Source organism: Cupressus sempervirens, chromosome 7 (genome assembly GCF_028749045.1).
Source record: "Cupressus sempervirens isolate cs-2001-9-10 chromosome 7, ASM2874904v1, whole genome shotgun sequence".
Lineage (NCBI taxonomy): Eukaryota > Viridiplantae > Streptophyta > Pinopsida > Cupressales > Cupressaceae > Cupressus > Cupressus sempervirens.
In genome coordinates this window covers 373,817,225-373,836,266 of record NC_143124.1, presented here as the reverse complement: position 1 = coordinate 373,836,266, position 19,042 = coordinate 373,817,225, and the positions used below count along the sequence as shown (strand labels likewise).

Sequence of the window (19,042 nt, the reverse complement as noted above, 5' to 3'; positions counted from 1 at the left end):
TATTTAAGTCATTTAGATTTTCCTATAACCATGTTGAAAAAATGGTTAAAATGCTTAATTTTACATTGTGATGTATTAAAAACTTTAAAAAAAATACATTTGCATTGTAATGGGAGTGCTTAAAGAAGCATTGAAAAATGTACAAAGGTTAAAAGAATGTGTTGGGTTGGTTAAAAAGGTGGTTGTAAACCACCACAACCACTTTAAAAGCATTGTATTGGTCGTTCCAAATAGAGAGGGGTGAATGAGAAGAAGAATAGATCATTTTGAAACAATTGGGTTTTCAAAAACTTGTCATTTTGATTGGTTTTAACTGTTTTAGTGTTGGTTCCAGGTATTGTATGGCCATGTACAGCCTGGAACCCTTGTATTTTTTGTACATTTGAAGATTATAATGAATAATCTTCTTTCTCTTTTTTGTTTGGAACAATTTTGTTAAGTTTTGAAGAAGTTATGCTAGTTTTGCTAAAAGTGGTTATTTTCAAATTTGAGGATGCCCAGCTACAATCAGATTTAAATGTTTGGTATGGACATATTTGGATGAAACAGAAACTCTGGGTGTATTCATTGGAAAGATATATGAACCAGATTTGATTTCCAATTGGTTTGAGTCATTTTCATTCAAATATGTATCTGTTATGTTCATTTTCATGAAGATTGGTTCTTAAGGATCTTTTTTGAAGTTACAGGAAATGATTGGTGCTTGTAGAACGATTTAAGAATTGGAAAAATTAATGGCTTATATATTCAGAACCTAGACTCATATAGGATTGATTGAAAATTGGTTTTATTTTATTTGGAGTCATTTTGAGAAAGTTATTAGATGCCCAAGGAAGGGTTACTGGTTTTACTTCTGATTTATGATAGAGAAAATGGGTTTGCATGCAGAGACTATAACATCTAATGAATTGAGTTCTTTTGGATCAACTTATGATATATTTTAGTATTTCTAATTTAGAACAAATAATCCAAAGGGTTTTGCAAGAAAATTTAAGGATTGAAAGTTATGATTGATGTACTCGAGTATAGCAGTCAGACCATGTGAATGGTAAAGTATTGTAATCCAGTGTTGGAAAGAGTTTTGTTTTGCCTCATGAGATGTCTTTAAAATGAAATTTATTTCATGGATATGAAGGAATAAGAATGTATCCCAACATTGGTTTACTCCATTTAATGTCATTTACATCACAGTTCTTCCATGTTCTTTGTCTAGAATTATTTTTTAATCCCATCTAACATGTGTCGCTCTTCTTTTTTTCTTCCATGCTTTTCCATAAGAAGGTATATGTATTCCTTCAGATTTCTTAATAATTAGGGTTGAGATATTGAATATGGAAAGGAAGTAAACAAGGATTCCTTTTAGGCACACCACCAAAAGTTAAAGTTTCCCCACATTATTGAGTAATTTTCTTTCCACACTGCCAACTTATGTTGAATCTTTCTAAAATTGAGTCTAGAAGGTATTCAATGGTTTTTTGACAATAAGAGATAAACCCAAATGAATTCCTAGAAGAAAAATACACTAGTAGTCCAAAATAGTAATAATTTCATTCTATAAGCTATCCATGGTATTAAAGAAATAACGACTATGTTTAATCAGAATTAATATGTTTGCCCAAAAATTTTGCACATTGATTTTGTGTTTCCACTCTCTAGCTTTCACCACTGAATTTGTACCAAACATGATGGTATCATCCACAAACTACAAAACCACCATAGGCTTAACCCCTTGAAGTTTACCTCAATCTATATATTTAAAAAAAACTTCCAAACAACTTTGCATGCATGATAAATAGATAAGAGGATAAGGGTCCCCCTGCCCGATTCGGCTTCTACCCACTCTAAAGAAACCTATGAAAACTTCATTAACCAATATAAAATACCAAATAGTAGTAACTCACTCCCTTCACAAACTAATTATTCTATTATTAAACCCCAACTTTCCAAGGATATTGAAGATCAAGTCCCAACTAACTTTATGATGAGCCTTTGAGATATCAACCATAAACACCATTCTTTACTTATTACATTTATCCATGAAATGAAGGACCTCAAGTTGTAAAAAACACATCAAAGGCCTACCTCCAAAGGATAAATATCCTTTGGTTCCTATTGATAATTCCATCCAAAATAGGTTTGATTCGATTAACTAACACCTTTGAAATTTTTTTCATATGGAAAATTACATAAACTTATTGGTTTGGAGTTTGAGTCTTTGCTATTTGTGTATTTTAGGAATCAAAGCAATGAAGGAGTTCTTTCATGTTCTTCAATAACTTCCCAATATGGAAATATTCTTTTGTTGCCATGGCGGTATCAAAGTTGAATATACCCCAAAATTCCTATAAAAAGTCAAGTGGAAATTTATCTAGCCCTAAGGATTTCTAGGTCCCATAGAGAAAATAACATTTTTGAGCCCTTTGTCAATCATTGTGGCAATAAAACAAATAATATCAACAACATTAATAGCATTGGTTAGAAAACAAAGTAATTGATGTTCAAAAAGTTTGTTTACAATTCAATTTTATTCCATAAAACTATTACATAAGTATTTAAAGGCCATCAGACCTAGTTGAACATCATCCTTGATCTCATAAATAACACCATCCTTGAGATTTAGGATAATATTTTTCTTTCTATGTTTGCTAGAAACCTATAAAATAAGGCCAAAATCCACTCACCTTGTTCCAACTATTGGACTTTGATCTTTATTTCTAATAGATTTCCCCCCATTATAAATTATCCTTCCATTTTCTCCTTAGAACTTTCTCTTCCCCATGGATTGAATCTAAGTGGTCACCTTTAGCCATTTGATCTTGGATTGTTGTCAATCTTATGTTGATTTCTTTATTCTTGTCAATTTATGTTATTATGCTGTGGATTTTATGTAAGACCACTTTCAATCCTCTAGAATTAATAATATCATCTTTTATCTATTAGCATTCTATCATTTTATATTATTATAATTATTTTATATTAAGTTTGTTAAGCACTCATTTCAGGAATCAAACACAAGACCTTGTTGTTACAAAGAGAAGCTACAACTGCCGCACTATAGGTCGATGCTTATTATTATTGTACATCTATCTATTATGTACTAAAAATAATATAGATATATTTATTAATAATATTGTAATCTTCTTGAGTGATCAAATTTTGTTGCAATCCCTCCCCTTAAATTGTGTACCAAAAAAATCTTTTGTATTTATTTTTTTAAAATTTTGAATTCTTATGCACACTTTTAAGCTAATAGACTTTGTGCGAGAGCTTTCCTATTGCAAAATGTATTTTTTATGAAAAAGTTGTTGGTCCATATTGGATTTTTGTTTTTTCTATAACACACTTAAGACCTTTTAAAAAAATCTTATTTTAGACATTTTTAATAAAAAACCTTATAGTGGTTCACCACTTTTTCCTTAAACAAGTAAAAATGAAAATGAAACTTGTTCTCCATTAATGAAACTTTCCATTCTTTTTTCAATGGTTTTAGCATTTAGCAAGTTACCTTATTTGTTTCCTTAAAATTCTTGATCCCTTTTAAAAATTAGCAAAAACTTTCCTAGTTTCTACTTGAATAGAAATATATCAAATGTTTATATGCTAATCTTTGTCATTTGGTGTTAGAACTAAGACTTCTCTTCAATGAACACCTTTTCTTTTTTCATTTTGAGGATTCCCTTTTTATACTTTGTCTATGGTGTTTTTATTTTTCCTTATCAGTGTGAAATCTAGTGTTTTTTTTTGCTTTAGGCAAGCCATTGTCAATGTTGGCTTAGTAAGCATCTAGTAAATTGCTCGCAATGTGTAATTTTATTTTTTAATATTATATTGCTTCTATGATCCATCTAGGTTATCTATGTTTCTATTTGTAGATCTTTGTTTCATTTACATTTAATGGGTTGTTTTTTAAATTTTGGTTTTGAACTCATAGTAAATATGCCAAGTACATGGTTTGTGATCATAATATTGTTAAGTTTTAGGCAATACATGTTGAAAATGAGATCTAGACACTTGAGCACTCAAGTGATTAGAATTCTCGTCTTGTGTTTGATCTTTTTGTTTTCCTCCAAATAAAATGGAATACAATATAACTTTTCATGACACATCCACGATAGGAACAAATAAAATTAAAAACTGATTGCCTTTTTTCAAGTATTGTTTGTGCTCAAATTTCTTGTAGATGACAATATCTTTTCTCTAGTGTTCACAACTTTATTTACATTGATCACATTTCCTTTTTCCTGAATCACCTTTCCGCATAGATTCAGAATCCTTATGTACTCCTTGTCCTACCAATCATGCATTAATCACCAAATTTTCAAAAAAAACACAACACAAACCCATAAGCATACTTAAATACAAACCCCTCATACATTTAAAAAAGGCAAGAACTAGATTCGATCCACCAACCTTCATGAATCCAAGATCCGATGTTAGTTGTTAATGTTCAAAATGAATACATAAGCGCTCTTTAATAAGATAATGTTGCTTACAAGCCGAATACAAAGGCATGAGTGGTGTTAGCATTTACCAAAATCATTCCATTTAGATTGGATACGAGGTACAATGCCATATATATTAGGGTTAAGCATACAAAATGTTCCACCTTTTGACGTGTATAACTATGCTTTACTATGTAGAAGACATCAATTAGACACGCAAAGTATAGATTAAATATTTAAAACATGTCGTTAATGTAGAGCTAGTATGTTACTTATTACTTTTTCGCATTGGCTACTGGCGTAATGAGGAACTTATTGTCTTCTCTAATTTTGCAAAAAAGCTACTCGTCAATTATTTTGCTTTCACTGAGGCCAGTATTTTATTTTATATCTGCATAATCTCAAATCAGACAACATATCTTGTAAAGAGTGCAAGGAGAATGGGGGAAGATATGTCAAAATAACTACTCCAATTTTCACTTTGAAAATGATGTCGACTCTTTTGACGTGCGTTGGCAAAACCCATGTCACGGGCATATATATTGAGTATGGAAGATCACCCAAAAGAATTTATTTGTTTGGCGACTTGTTTAAAAAAACAATAAAACTGGGGAAAATCAAGGTTCATTGATCACACATACAGTTACAGCCAATAGCATAGTAAAAATCAAATATTGTAGAACTATCAACAATTGTGTTATATTATATTTCTTGTTATATTTGATTTAACTTTTTTCCGTTTAATTTTTTTAATTTGATAAAATATCCCCTTCTTAAAAAAATAGTTTATAAGGCAATAAAACATTACAAACATCCATTTCTTGAAACTCTACTGTTAAAGACATTATACATGTCCAAAAAAGCTAGGGAGAATGCAGTTGTCATTGACATGTGCCACTCTAACTCTGATGAAAGTTCTGGATACAAACATCAAGTCTCCCATCGAAGAATTCAAGATAAGCTAAGATGTTCGCTCTTTATCAAACTCTTAACTTTGACTTTTCAAGCACATTAGATCAATGAAATGCATAAATGATGCACCTATTTCTAAGCTGTAAACATGATAGTTAATTAGAAAGCATTTTAAACTTTTAACAAACCAAGATTAGTCTCAAGACATAAGAAGAAGAAAATGCGTCTTCATGATAATTTGATAACATCCTTATTTAGACACTTAATAGCCAAATTTCTAAATTCAAATTTATTGAGCTAAAAATGAAGGGACCCAGATGTTTTGGGCTGGCCAAATTTAGTGTGGACTTCATATTTATAAAAAAAAAAAAACAAAAAATTAATTCTAGATTTCTCATCTTAAAAACTTTCCAAACATTGGAAACTACAGTTGCCAAAGGTATGGGCTAATCAAATCAATATTCTAAGTTAAAAAATTTAGATTCTGAATGAATTAGACTTTCCAAACATTGGAAACTGCAGTTGCCAAAGGTATGAGCTAATCAAACCCATATTCTAAGTTAGTTTTGTTTGAGGAAAAGTTGTACAGCTCAAAATAAAGCCAATTTGAATACAAGTCTGCTAAACTATAATAAGAGTCTACTATTTGCGTCAAGAAAAAATCTGTACATAATGGTAATATAGTCTGTACATAATGGTAATATTTTCTATTTATGATTTCCTATCTATTTTTGCCTTCATACAAAATACAAAAATAAATAAACAATATTAAACAAAGATTAAAAACATTTATACATCGCTATCGTTATGTAAATTTTGTTTAATTCTAAATTTTAAATACAAGCCAAATTCTACCATATACTAAGAATGCTAAAAAGACTATTATTTGAGTTTCAAAAATACATTTCATTGCATATTTATTCCCTGCCATTAATAAGTAAATGTGTTGCACTAGTCTTTTTGAAATTTTCCTTTCATTTCACAGGTGTAGATGCACACAACTTGTAAGAATATGCAAAATTATAGGACAGTACATCGTTGACAAACAAACTATACAATAATAATAAGCGAAAAACACATTTTATTCAACAAAGATTATTTTACTATTGAAAAATGTGAAGTTATAAGATAAGATAATATTATTAATGTCCAACAAAAGACCACAATGAGAGTCTATGGGACTGGAAACTTACATCAAGAAAATAGCAGACAAATGGAACAACAAATGGTAACCACAAAAGAACAAGTACAACAAAAGAAGACGAAGAAAGCAAGAGACATCACAGAAAAGATTAGGTATCCATCCTCGCAGGGAAAAAGTCCAACAACGACTGATCAGTGCGGCTACCAGAGGCCTTCTGATAAAGCTGAGTGCTACGAGAGGAGTGTCACTGGTGAAGAGGTCCCCTGCGAGGTCTCATAGATCTGGAATGACCTGTATTAGGGAAATTGTATGAACACTTCACACCCCAAACCATAGTTAAGGGTGAGAAGGTGGTCATAATAAGCTGTGTCTGGGCCTGAATCCTGGGAAATGAAAGCTGCAAAGTATGATCATGAAGTTGCAAGGACTCATGGAGACAGAGCACAATGCAACACTGATCAGTGCACCTAAAAAAATCCAAGAGAGATCTACAATCTCTAAATAGACAGTAAAATCTCCCTCTAGTCTTGTAGTATATGGGGTATTTGAAAAGAAAATGAGTCTCAAACTCTACCTCAGCTAAAGTACAAAGTGTGCACACTCGATCCTCTCTAGCAATATGGTGATCGACCTGGATTCGAAGTCTGAGAGAGCCCACCCTAAAGGAGCCAAGGGAGATACATAGGGTGTGTGTCCAATATCTAAGTAAGTACTCAAGGCGAACAATAATCACATCCCTAATATCTAAGAAGTGCTCGACGTAGAAAGCCATCCTTGGACATAGTTCCTTAGACGTAGTCCCCCTAGAGGATCCACCCAAGTCCATATGATATACTGTCTGCAGATGTCAAGTTTGACATGCTTGTTCAACTCCTACTAAGAGGGGAGTAGATGAGCAAGAGTGTCTAATGAGAACTAGTAGGGAGGGAGACGATCGATGTCGATCCCAACTGAACTCAGAAAGATAGTAGCTTGAGCATACCAATAGCGGGCTTTAGTAGCTGATAGCAATTGAGGAGCAGTAGGCTGAGTAAGGGTATCTATGTTGGCCTTTAATCAAGTCCGCAAAACCATGAAGACGGTGGAGAAACCAGATCAGGTCAAAAATGGTTGCAAGCCTAAATGGGTGACTCCAAACTCAGCCAAAATAATACTGTGGGGGGTAGATTTGTGACATCTTATAATTTGACAGAGGAGCAGAGTCTGGGTACGCTTGATCATGGCCTAGTCCGAGTCAAAAAGGGAAGGACCCCAAACAACCACACCATAGATCACTGTCGATCTTACTAAGGAATCCAGGAGGGATAGCTTAGATGATGTGTCCTAAAAGTGGTGTTTGAAACACTGTCTCTCAAGCATGACAAGGGAACCCAACCCTTTACTAATCCAAGGTTGAATGGCTAATCTCAAGCTGAAACGAGATCCAAAAAACTTAACCCCAAGGTATGTGTAAGATGATGTAATCTCAACTTCTTGACCTTGGAAGTGAAAATGGAGATGTGAGGTCTTCAAACCATTGAAGACTATAACACAAGTCTTCTCAAGGTTTACAACCAGTTATCTCATATCACAAAAAAATGTAAGTCTATCCAAAATCCTCTGAAGACCCTTAGGAGAAGAAGCAAGAAGAAGCACATCATCAACAAAGAGAAGGATGGAGATCAATACCTAGTATATATGACAACCATCATCTGGAAGCAAGGAGTCATTGAAAAAAGCCTCGAGCTCATCAATGTAAATCCCAAACAAGGTGGGCGAGAGAGGACAGCCTTGCTTCACCCCAATGGTGCCCTAGATAGGGTTGGAGAGGCCCTCTGTGGTCTTGAGTCTACCAATCACTGTCTCATATAACCTTATGATAGTCATCAATAAGATCTTAGAAATACCAATATCTCTCAGTCTCTAAAAAACGGCCTCTCTAGGGATGGAATCAAAAGCCTTACGAAAATTCACAAAACAACAATAAACTTTCTTCAAGTGGTGTCGAGCCTCCTCAATAATAGCCTGTAGTGTAAAGATATGATCTATGGTCTGGTAGTTTGCCCTAAATCTTGCTTGATCCTTAGCCTTGCAATTCCTCTTGTTGAGCTCACTGGATAAAATAATATTCAATGTTGTAGCATAAAGTTTGGCAAATGTATGCCCAATCATGATGGTCCTATAGTTTCCGAGATCAGAGGTTAGCCTAGACTTATGGATTGAGTGAATAACATTAAATTTATAAGTTACTAATTTCAAATTTCAAATTGTTATAAATTCACAAATCATTAATTTTTAAAATTTGGTTAGAATTAATAATTATGTTAAATATGCAAGAGCATTTCAAAAATTATATTCTAATTTTATTAAAATAATCTAAATTTATTTCCAACTTCTTTATTAGTTACAAATATTCAAAGGAACAAGTAGACTAATTATATATTTGTAAATGTAAATGAATATTGTTGAAAATTGTATGTTAAAATTTAAATTGCAATGTAAATTGTATGTTAAAATTTAAATGAATAGTTTGTGGTTTTTTTGTTTGCTGCAATTATAAATCAATCTCAAACAACAATAAACTTCCACTAGTCATTATAATTGTAGAAATTAGATGCTATGCATCCCTTGTTTCTATAGGCTTTGCCTATTGAATTGACCATAGTTATCAACCATACAATCTAAGATGGACGGGTTGTCCATAAGAAAGTATCGTTAGATTGAAATTATTGAAATCATTAAGCGCTTTCCCATTGAGTAGATCTATGACAAGATGGTTTTTGATGTTTCTTATAATAAATTTTTGACTTTCAAAATGTATATACAATGTGTACTTTGGCATGTCCATCTAATAGCTGAGAAGCTATGAATTGATTTGCAAGAAAAAACACATTTTCAAGTGGAACTCACATACTTCTGTAATCAATTTTTACAAATTAAATAATATTTCATGTTATGTACAAGTTTGTAGTTGTAAATGGGAATATTAGCCCTCACATCCTTGTTGCCACTCCCAATTTTGGACAAACCTTTGACTTATTCTAATATATTTGTTTACTATTACTTTATTTTTAAGGTCTTTGTTTTGGAATAATGATTACTTTTTTATATGTTTAACTTTTAGTGACATGGAGAAGAAACTTTTAAGCTTAGAGTATGGACATTTTTTTTCATTTTGTTATTTTCATGCACTACCATAAATCTTTCCTACAAAATTAATATTAGCCCTCACATCCTTGTTACCGCTCCCAATTTTGGACAAAACTTTGACTTATTCTAATATATTTGTTTAATATTACTTTATTTTTAAGGGCTTTTTTTTGGTAAATGATTACTTTTTCATATGTTTAAACTCTAGTGACATGGAGAAGAAACTTTTAAGCTGAGTATGGCATTTTTTTTCATTTTGTTATTTTCATGCACTACCACTAATCTTTACAAACTAAATAATATTTTCTACAAAATATGAGCCCTTATTAAAGTCATCTTTGAATGCTCACTATAGTCAATAATGAAACTTATTTCTTTTTAATTGTATGCGAAAACAAATATGATAATTTTTAGATCTACATTAAAATTATTACTTTCCTATCACACACTTGTTGCATGCACAAGAACTTTTACATGATTTTTTTCATGCGAGCTCAAGTGCAACATGACTACACTACTTGACAAGTAGACTGCAAAAACTTACAAGTATTGTGTCTTGGTGGGCCCCCAATGAAAACTTAAAAATGTGAACAATATATTCTACGGATAAGTAGGAGATTTTTTCCAGAAGTCAAATTGTGACATGGCTATTTAGATTTAACTGTGTAGTTTTTGAGTCAAACTCAATGACCAATGTTCCATGAGTACTGATTCACAAGAATTCATCTCTCATGAGAATAAATGAAACACTTATCACTCATTAGATCTAGGTGATGCTCACAGAGGTGAAGCATCAAAACTTCCCAGGAGGTTACCCATCCCAATACTACTCCAGCTTGAACATGCTTAACTACAACGTTTCCTCCATGGTTAAACCCACTTTGCTTGCAAAACCTTCACCAAGTGTTGTGCCTTATGAACCATTTATTAGAAAGTCTCTTAAGTTCATCAATTGATAAGCAGGAGATATTTTCCACAAGTCAAATTGTGATATGACTCCAGATTTAACTGTGTAGTTTTTGAGTCAAACTCATTGACTCATGTTTCATGAGTAGCAATTAACAAGTATCCATCTCTCATGAGAATAAATGGAACACTTAGCACTAATTGGATCTAGGTGATGCTCATAGAGGTGAAACTATGGGACTTCCTAGGAGGTCTCCCATCCCAATACTACTCCATCTTGAGCACGCTTAACAACAAAGCAACCAAAGTGGGTTTAACTATGGAGGAAGCTTTGTAGTTAAGCACACTCAAGTTGGAGTAGTAGTGGGATGGTTTACCTCCTGGCAAGTTAAGGTGCTTCATCTCTGTGAGCATCACCTAGATCCAATGAGTGCTAAGTGTTCCATTTATTTTCATGAGAGATAGATTCTTGTGAATCACTACTCATGAAACATGGGTTGATGAGTTTGACTCAAAAACTACACAATTAAATCTTGATAGCCATATCACAATTTGACTTGTTGTGGAAAATATCTCCTACTTATCACTTGATGAGCTTAAGGGGCTTTCTAATGGATGGTTCATAAGGCACAACACTTGGTGAAGGTTTTGCAAATGGGGTTGCAAGCAGAGTGAGTTTTACCATCAAGGAAACTCTATAGTTAAGTGTGCTCAAGCTGGAATAGTATTGGGATGGGTGACCTCTTGGGAACTCTCGGTGCTTCACCCCTATGAGCATCACCTAGATCTAATGAGGGCTAAGTGTTCCATTTATTGTCATGAAAGATGGATTCTTGTGGATCACTACTCATGAAACGTGGGCCAATGAGTTTGACTCAAAAACTACATAGTTAAATCTTGATAGCCATATAGCAATTTGACTTCTTGTAGAAAATATCTCCTACTTATCAATTGATGAGCTTAAGTGGCTTCCTAGTGAATGATTCATAGGCACATAACTTGGTGAAGCTTTGCAAATGGGGTTGCAAGTAGAGTGGGTTTAACCATGGAGGAAACCTTGTAGTTAAGTGCGCTCAAGCTGGAGTAGTACTGAGATGGGTGACTTCCCAAGAATTACTGGTGCTTCACCTAGATCCAATGACTGCTATGTGTTCCATTTATTCTCATGAGGGATGGATTCTTGTGAATCACTACTCAAGAAACATGGGTCAATGAGTTTGACACAAAAACTACACAGCTAAATCCTGATAGCCATATCACAATATATTCTACGTACATAACAAAACAACTTGCCACTGAATACCTTTTTTGTTTGGATTGGTAACCACCCGCCAAACACTTAACAAGTAGTTAAACAATGGAACAAACAATATATTCTACCATCATAACAAATTGACCATAGCATTTACAACTCTAAGATAATGTTACAAATTAAATTAAGGAGTGCATTTGTTGGGGCACACCATGCAAATTAATTTTCAGGTATGAAGTACAGTTGCAAGGCAGGAAATAGTAGTATGATGTATCCTACAATTAAAATAGTAATATGAAAATTGGATAACAGGCACAAGTTTTATAATGATAAGTTTAAAATTCCAAATGATATATTTTGTACAATTTTTCAATGTTGAGAAAAATGCTTCTCAATCTTTTTAAATTGTTACTCCTTCCAAGCATCTTGAAATACTTATTAATGCTTCCTCGGCATAGTGGATTAGCTATAAAATTACAACCATATCAGAACTTATTGAAAGAATGAAGAACTTTACTGATAGAAACATATCTATCAAGATGAATAATCATGTCTAAATAATCATCCCTGCAGTTTTTAGGCTGCCTATGGTTAATATTCCTCCTCAATGCCATAACTCTCCCCAAAATACTTGTCTACCAATCCATTTGCCATGTTCCGAATCTCTTCATTCTCATGAAACTGAAATAATTCCATTGCAGCAATTCCATCGTCGCTTTCCACGAGCTTTGGACCTTGATCATTTGGCAATGACCGCATAACCTACAAAAGGGTTTCAGGCAAGTCAAGTAAATTAGTCAATCCATCCTTGAACTATACTAACATAATATTTTTGACAATTGTTAAGGTAGGTGATGCATAGGCAGTAGTGTGGCTACAAAAATAATGAAAGCCCTGGATCCATTTTTTATTCGGCAGATATATGGCATACATGAGAAGATAATTAAAATTAAAAAATATAGAATAAGAATTGTAGCCCTCACATGTGTTCAAATTCTACTTTAGACCCAGAATTTTAAAATAAATTTGATACATTGCAACTAAATAGTTTCTACAACTTAGATGTGCTAGAAATATAAATTGAATCAACTAAATTCAGAAGTCAAAAGAAAACAAGCTCTCCATGTTGAATGCTTGTAAAAACACTACTGCTGACGCAATATGTGCTAAGTCTGAGATATTTACTGTCAATTGGTGAAAACTCATACGGTGGCAAGGCATACTACCGAATAATACTTTCTTTTTAATATATAAAACTCTGAAAAAAAAAAAGTATTGCGAGGATCCCTTTCAACATTGAAGCTGACAAATGAACTACTCCTAAGCATTGCTAATCTTGTGGTTTATCAAATGTATGATAGAAAGCAAAATAATGCAGGGGTAACCAAGTGAAGCACATGTTCTGAAATCTCTAGGTAGCATAATAGTACATTTTCATACACAAGCAATAAATTCCTGGATACATGTGGGTATGGATAACAATGCACAGATGGTCTTACCTCCTTTATTTTGCTGGTCATTACTTCAACTACCTTATAGATTGATATATTCTCATTCATGCATTCTTTGTTATGTTCCCTTCTTGCACCTAGTCCAGTTTGAGTTTTTCATTATCCTATTGCCAGGTTCCCATAGGCTAAGTGGATGTGTTTAGGGGACTCACTGTGGCGAGCTATAGCATTATTTTCCAAAATTACCAGCTAACTTTTTATCTTTGGCATGTTGCTATTATTAGTAACTGCTAGTTTTAGCACTTGATCTTGACCTCTACTGTCTCAGTTCAGTGCTGTGGTTTTCAGTTTTACACTTACCGAGTTCTAATACTTTTCAAAAGAGATTTAATTTATTGAATAAGTCTTATAAAGTTTATAAGTGTACCCCTCTTGCACCCCATACGGTGACTTGGTAACTTGAAGTTATTTTAAAATGTGGGGCCAGATTAAGCCTTCATAGTGTGGCACCACCATAAGTGGGGAAGACTTTGTCTATGCTTCCAATAAATTATTAACAGTGATTGCCTAAAGGGTATAAGGAAACAAGTAAAATAAAATGTTTCATTTGAGAGCTCATAAAGGGTTGAACTTCTATGGGGATTTCAACTCGCTTTAAAAAAATTTTTTGGGGGCAAAGGGCTCCAAATTGAAGAACGGCTTCCATAATTTCCTTCACTATATATATTCACATCTTCAGCTCTCATTTGACATACTTGAATAGATAACTTACTCTTATGCTGCCAAAATGGTTCTGGAATTAATCTTTGGCTGCATCAATTACAAGTTTTGTACTGTTGAAAGACCCACCTTAGCTGGTTGGTTCGTTGAGTTGTAGATTTTCAATGTTTTGGAGCTTGTTAGCCAATTTTGCCTTGAAAAGGATAAAGTGGTTTTCAGTATTCTAATATAGGTTTGTTGGTTTTGGTGTGGTGTGTTTTTCAGTAGGGTGGTGCAAATTTTAATGATTTAGATTCATTTTCTGAGTGCTGGTGTGATTATACTGAATTCTTTAAAGTCCTTTTTAGTAGCTGAAATGAAGTTGCTCATAGCTTCTAAAGCATAATAATAATCATTCTGTGTATTATTTTCTACTCTTCCTCATTGCTGGGCACTACATTTTGAGTGATTGTTTGTTTTATTTGGTGAAGGATTGATTTTTCTAGCAAACTGTCCTCCTGAAATTTGCATCAAATCTGGAACCTACACAACATGTCCTCAATCTCTTCTTTAATTGTTCTACAAACTCCACATACTCTCCTCAATTCTGAAATGTTTGGTTGAAGAGACATTGAGGGGGAGCAGGGCAGTGGGCAGACGAATAAGTGCAGCAAGAAAATTTACAACTTAACTTAGGAACTTCCAAAATAACCAGCATGTAAAACTGAAGATAATATTGAACACTACAACATACAACATCCACACAATAAGACACACAAGACTCCAAGATTTTGGTATCGTGGAAACCCTGGTTAGAGGGAAAAACCACAATGGGGATGGAACCCACAATGTTTCACTAAGCTCTATGAAAAATGGCTTGTTAGGACCGATTATAATCATCTTGTTAAAGGCATACCCTGTTAGGAGTATCTTAGCTCTATAAGAATCTAGAAAGCTCTGTTAAAGACTACTCTGCTAAGAGAATTTTCACACAAGCAAATGTGTTACCCTATTTGGGAATTTGACCTCCAGATCCTGTTAAAGAACTTGATCACACTGTTAAGTGTGACCCTATTGAGGGCTTTAGCCTGCAGCCACTGTCAGGAAACAAGTAGAGTGATTTGACAAATAGCACCAATCCTTTGCTTGAAGAGATCCAATTAAGCTCTCACTTGTTTCTACTCATGCAAACTGGCTCTTACCCCGAATCACACTATAATATCCCTTTTCGGATATTTACTGAATTCCTTGATTTAAGACTTACAAATTTTAAATCCGAACAGTAAACCAGTATTGATATAAATTCCAAAACTTAAATCCACTTTATAACCAGCAAATGTGCATATGAGAAAACCTAGAAAAACTTGTTTATTCCTCCAATAATCAGAAAGTACACATTAAACCAGAAGTGAATACAAATTGTTGCCAAACAACGTCCCTGTATTATACATCAGCAAATCAATAACACACAACAATCCAGAAAAAAACCAATCATATAAACAGAAATAACAGTTAGATTGGAAATGTCGAATAACCTGTAAGAAGGCTAGGTTTGTGTCCAACCTTCAAAATTTCTTCAAGGGTTTGCGTCCTTGAAGAATTAACCGGCAACTGTTTCCAGTGCCCAAATTTAATATTTTTTTTGAATATTATATTCTTCATATATCCTCTCATGTGGAGCTTGTTATACCTTTATTACTTTTCCCAATGTGATGCACGCTCATTCAAGCAATGTGGGATAAAACACCTTTTTTGTCCTTTAGTCACTTAAGTGAACATAATACTTTTTTAAAAATAAAGTGACAAGTTTAATGAACTTTAATAGTCACTTAGTAAACCATATAGTCATTAGGCATTAAAATAACTAACCAAATGAACTGTAATAAGCATGTACATCAGCTCATTGGAAAGCTCTTGGCAAGACGCTTCCAACATAGTACTGAGGTACCAAAAACACTGAGCTCCGATTACTTACTAAAAATAGTAAGGATTTGGATAACCTGCCAAATATGCTTAGATGGGTCTGGAACTGGAAATGTCTAGGCCAAATCTTGAACTGAACCCCGTAAAGAACCTTTTCACCCTCGAAACCTAGGCGAAGTGAGCTGGCCACTCAAAATTATAAAGTCTCAAAAGAAAGGCGACATTACAAAGCCTCCCCTCTCAAAGATTGCTTGACCTTAAGCAATCCACTCATACCTTTAGAAACCAAATGCCAGGATCCTATACTTGCCTCTAGAATGCAGTTTTACTCTTCAGCCGATGGATCCCAACATGCATCTTCTCAAATTCAGAATCGTGAAATAGTACAATAGCAATCAATGTGCCAAATAACTGAATGCTAGGATCCCAAGTCTCACCATAAAGGAACACCAATTGCCACGTATTGCAGCCCTGTGTGCCAATACCATCGGTCAGAAAGAATGCCTCCCTCCATGAGTGACCCTGTGAGTTTGTACTGTCAAGTGAAAATGGGGGCTCAACAATATACCCATATCCACCCCAAGACGATAGCAACCAAACTCTCCTCTTAGCTCCCCGACCAAAGGCAATACCTAGGGATGCTCCACCTAGATCCCAAGTGAGGACTCGTACGTTGTCTGAGATACCACTGACTAGTTCTTGTAATACCTGCACCACTGTACCACTATACCACTCCTGTAATATTTGTTCCGGTGTCAATGATAGATCTGGCCAATCTAACTCCACCACCATATCACTCGGGTGTAAGAGTGGTCCTAATCTCTGGAACTCTAATATGTCAAAAAGCTAAAAAACACAAATCATAATCATGTATCTGTGTAGCAACATAGCATAATCTGCCAGATGTAAGATACTATTAACACCTGGATCCCCGATCACCCAATACATCATGTCAAACCTGTTGCCGCCTGGATCCCAAAACAATCGAACCTCACATCCATTCATCATATAGAGATAAAAATACCTGGTAGTGTCTATAACACATCTCTCTATAGCTCCCACTAAACTCCCATGGATGTGATAACTAACCAAACCATCATGCCAACTGACACCATAATCGTCTTGTAACCATGTACCCATAAGGAAACTTTGTGACATAGAAGTAGCAAATCATGTTGGATACATATCAGCATGATGTTTAATTGACAGCTTTCCCTGTAAGTAATCCCTCACAAACAACTGAGTTGGATGCTTGTAGCCGCTAATCCCATCTTCCGAAGATGGTGAATACCCATCCCACAAAGGATGGTATAAATCTGGAACCAAACCACACTAACGCCTCACCAAGTCCTTCGTGCATGGGTCTAAAGAAAAATGATGAGCACTCCTCATTATGTATTCGCGGTAAAATACTCCAACCTATATCAATGGCTCATCACTAAAAACACTTGAATCAAGCAGTTGATTCCTCTAACTCTGAAAATCAACAAGCCAGCATCCAAAATCAAATGCATGGAATAAAGTGATAGATTTGCTTCTAGGAGATGGAAACAAATCAACATGAGAGCTATACCCCAACCAGATGACACTCTGTGAATGCCCTGTGTGGATGATGGAGTAGCATCATGTAATATCACACAACTCTTAGGAGAATCCACCATTGTGACACAAGAGCTACCACTAAATTGTCCTGTATCAATTGTCATGGCACTAACTTCAGGAGAATTCAATACAACTAGTGGTTCTCTACTATCCTCCACCAAGGTACTCATCCCAGCTGAAACCTTTGTAACTATATCTGTGATGGTTGTAACCACATCCCTACTACAACCCGTGGATATAAGATCCTTATCAACTGCCTTTGTATGTAACTGTACTATATCTGCAGTTGGTGGAGGTTGTGCCAAACTCAACTCCTCTGTAAGCTTCTCAATCTGTAATTGTGACTCTTGAAGGGCCAACTGGGCACTCTGCAAAGAGTCCATAGTCACCTCAAGCTCATGAGTGAGCTTATCAACCTTCTCATTTCCTTGCAATGCAACATAACAAATGTGATCCTACTCGAGAAGAAAATCTCTATCTGCAAGTAGCTGTAGGTAATTTTGTTTCATCATTCCAATCGCTTCTCAGAGTGCATGGATCTCTACAAGGGAAAAAACACTATCACCCTGCTCATCTGTCAAAGGAGTACTCCAACCATAGGTGGCCAACATTTGACGAGAAACATCAAAATGCTTAATGGTTGTGGCAACCACCTTGTCATTAACCTTTAATTGGCTTGCTAAATGATGATCCCCTTGTGACAAAACAATTCTACACAAATCTTCCAATTTCTCAGCTGCACTGTGATATGAGGTTGAATCAATGTCACTCACCATATGATAAGTAGCATCGTGTATGCTATCATCTAGGCACTCCTCAATATCTTGGGTTTTGTTGCTATGCACCTCATAGGATGGCTCAACTGACGAGTTAGAAGCTGCTGATATAACAATATCTTCACACTCTTCCACTTCCAAGGTGGCTGCGTGTCCATCCACATCATGATCTTGGGATTCATTGTCATCAAATGAATTTTTTGATTCGTTTTCCAAGGTCTAATTTTTGCCCTCCATAAGGTCAATTGTATGATGGTCACTAATTGCTGGGACTTCATCATAGAGGCTTCTAGATACTATAGGGACCTCTTGTTCCTCTTTCCTTTTAGTACTATTGTCAAGTTGATCGATGGCTTCCTTATGTAAATTTTTGTACCTGTCCTCTACAAGAAGATCTCGAGCCAAATCATAGCATTTATTTCTTATCATATCCGTCTTGTTTTGTGGCTCTAGCTGAAAGCCCACATATTCCATGAAGGGTAATTCTTTCTGAACCTATGGAGGGAATTTGTTGTACTCATCATATATGCTCATTATTTCAGTCCTAATATCGGATTGTAAATTTTGAGCTAATTGTGTATGTACTTTAATAAGATCTTTTCCCAGATTGTGCATCTTTCCCATAGCTTCTCTCTTAAGATTCTAAAGTTTGATGTGTTGGGACCTTTGACTTCTTATTAAGACCAATGTTTGGTCTTAGCAGTCTTAGATTTCCTAAATTTCTGACTTGCTACAATTTTCTGCTCTCTTCCTTCTACTATAGAATGCTTAGAGTTTTCAGACTTCACATGAGATGTAATCACAAA

General features: G+C 34.6%; 1 protein-coding gene across 1 annotated transcript in view; it reads right to left on the bottom strand.

Moving 5' to 3' along the window:
- Positions 1–12,033: 12,033 nt before the first annotated feature.
- The window catches only part of LOC149547020 (importin subunit alpha-9), a 313,252-nt gene continuing 306,243 nt past the window's right edge, over positions 12,034–19,042 (bottom strand). Inside the window, exon 11 of the mRNA XM_089791470.1 lies at positions 12,034–12,547. Coding sequence (XP_089647596.1) covers positions 12,377–12,547 — 171 coding nt within the window. The 3' untranslated portion in view covers positions 12,034–12,376. The remainder of the gene's footprint in view (positions 12,548–19,042) is intronic.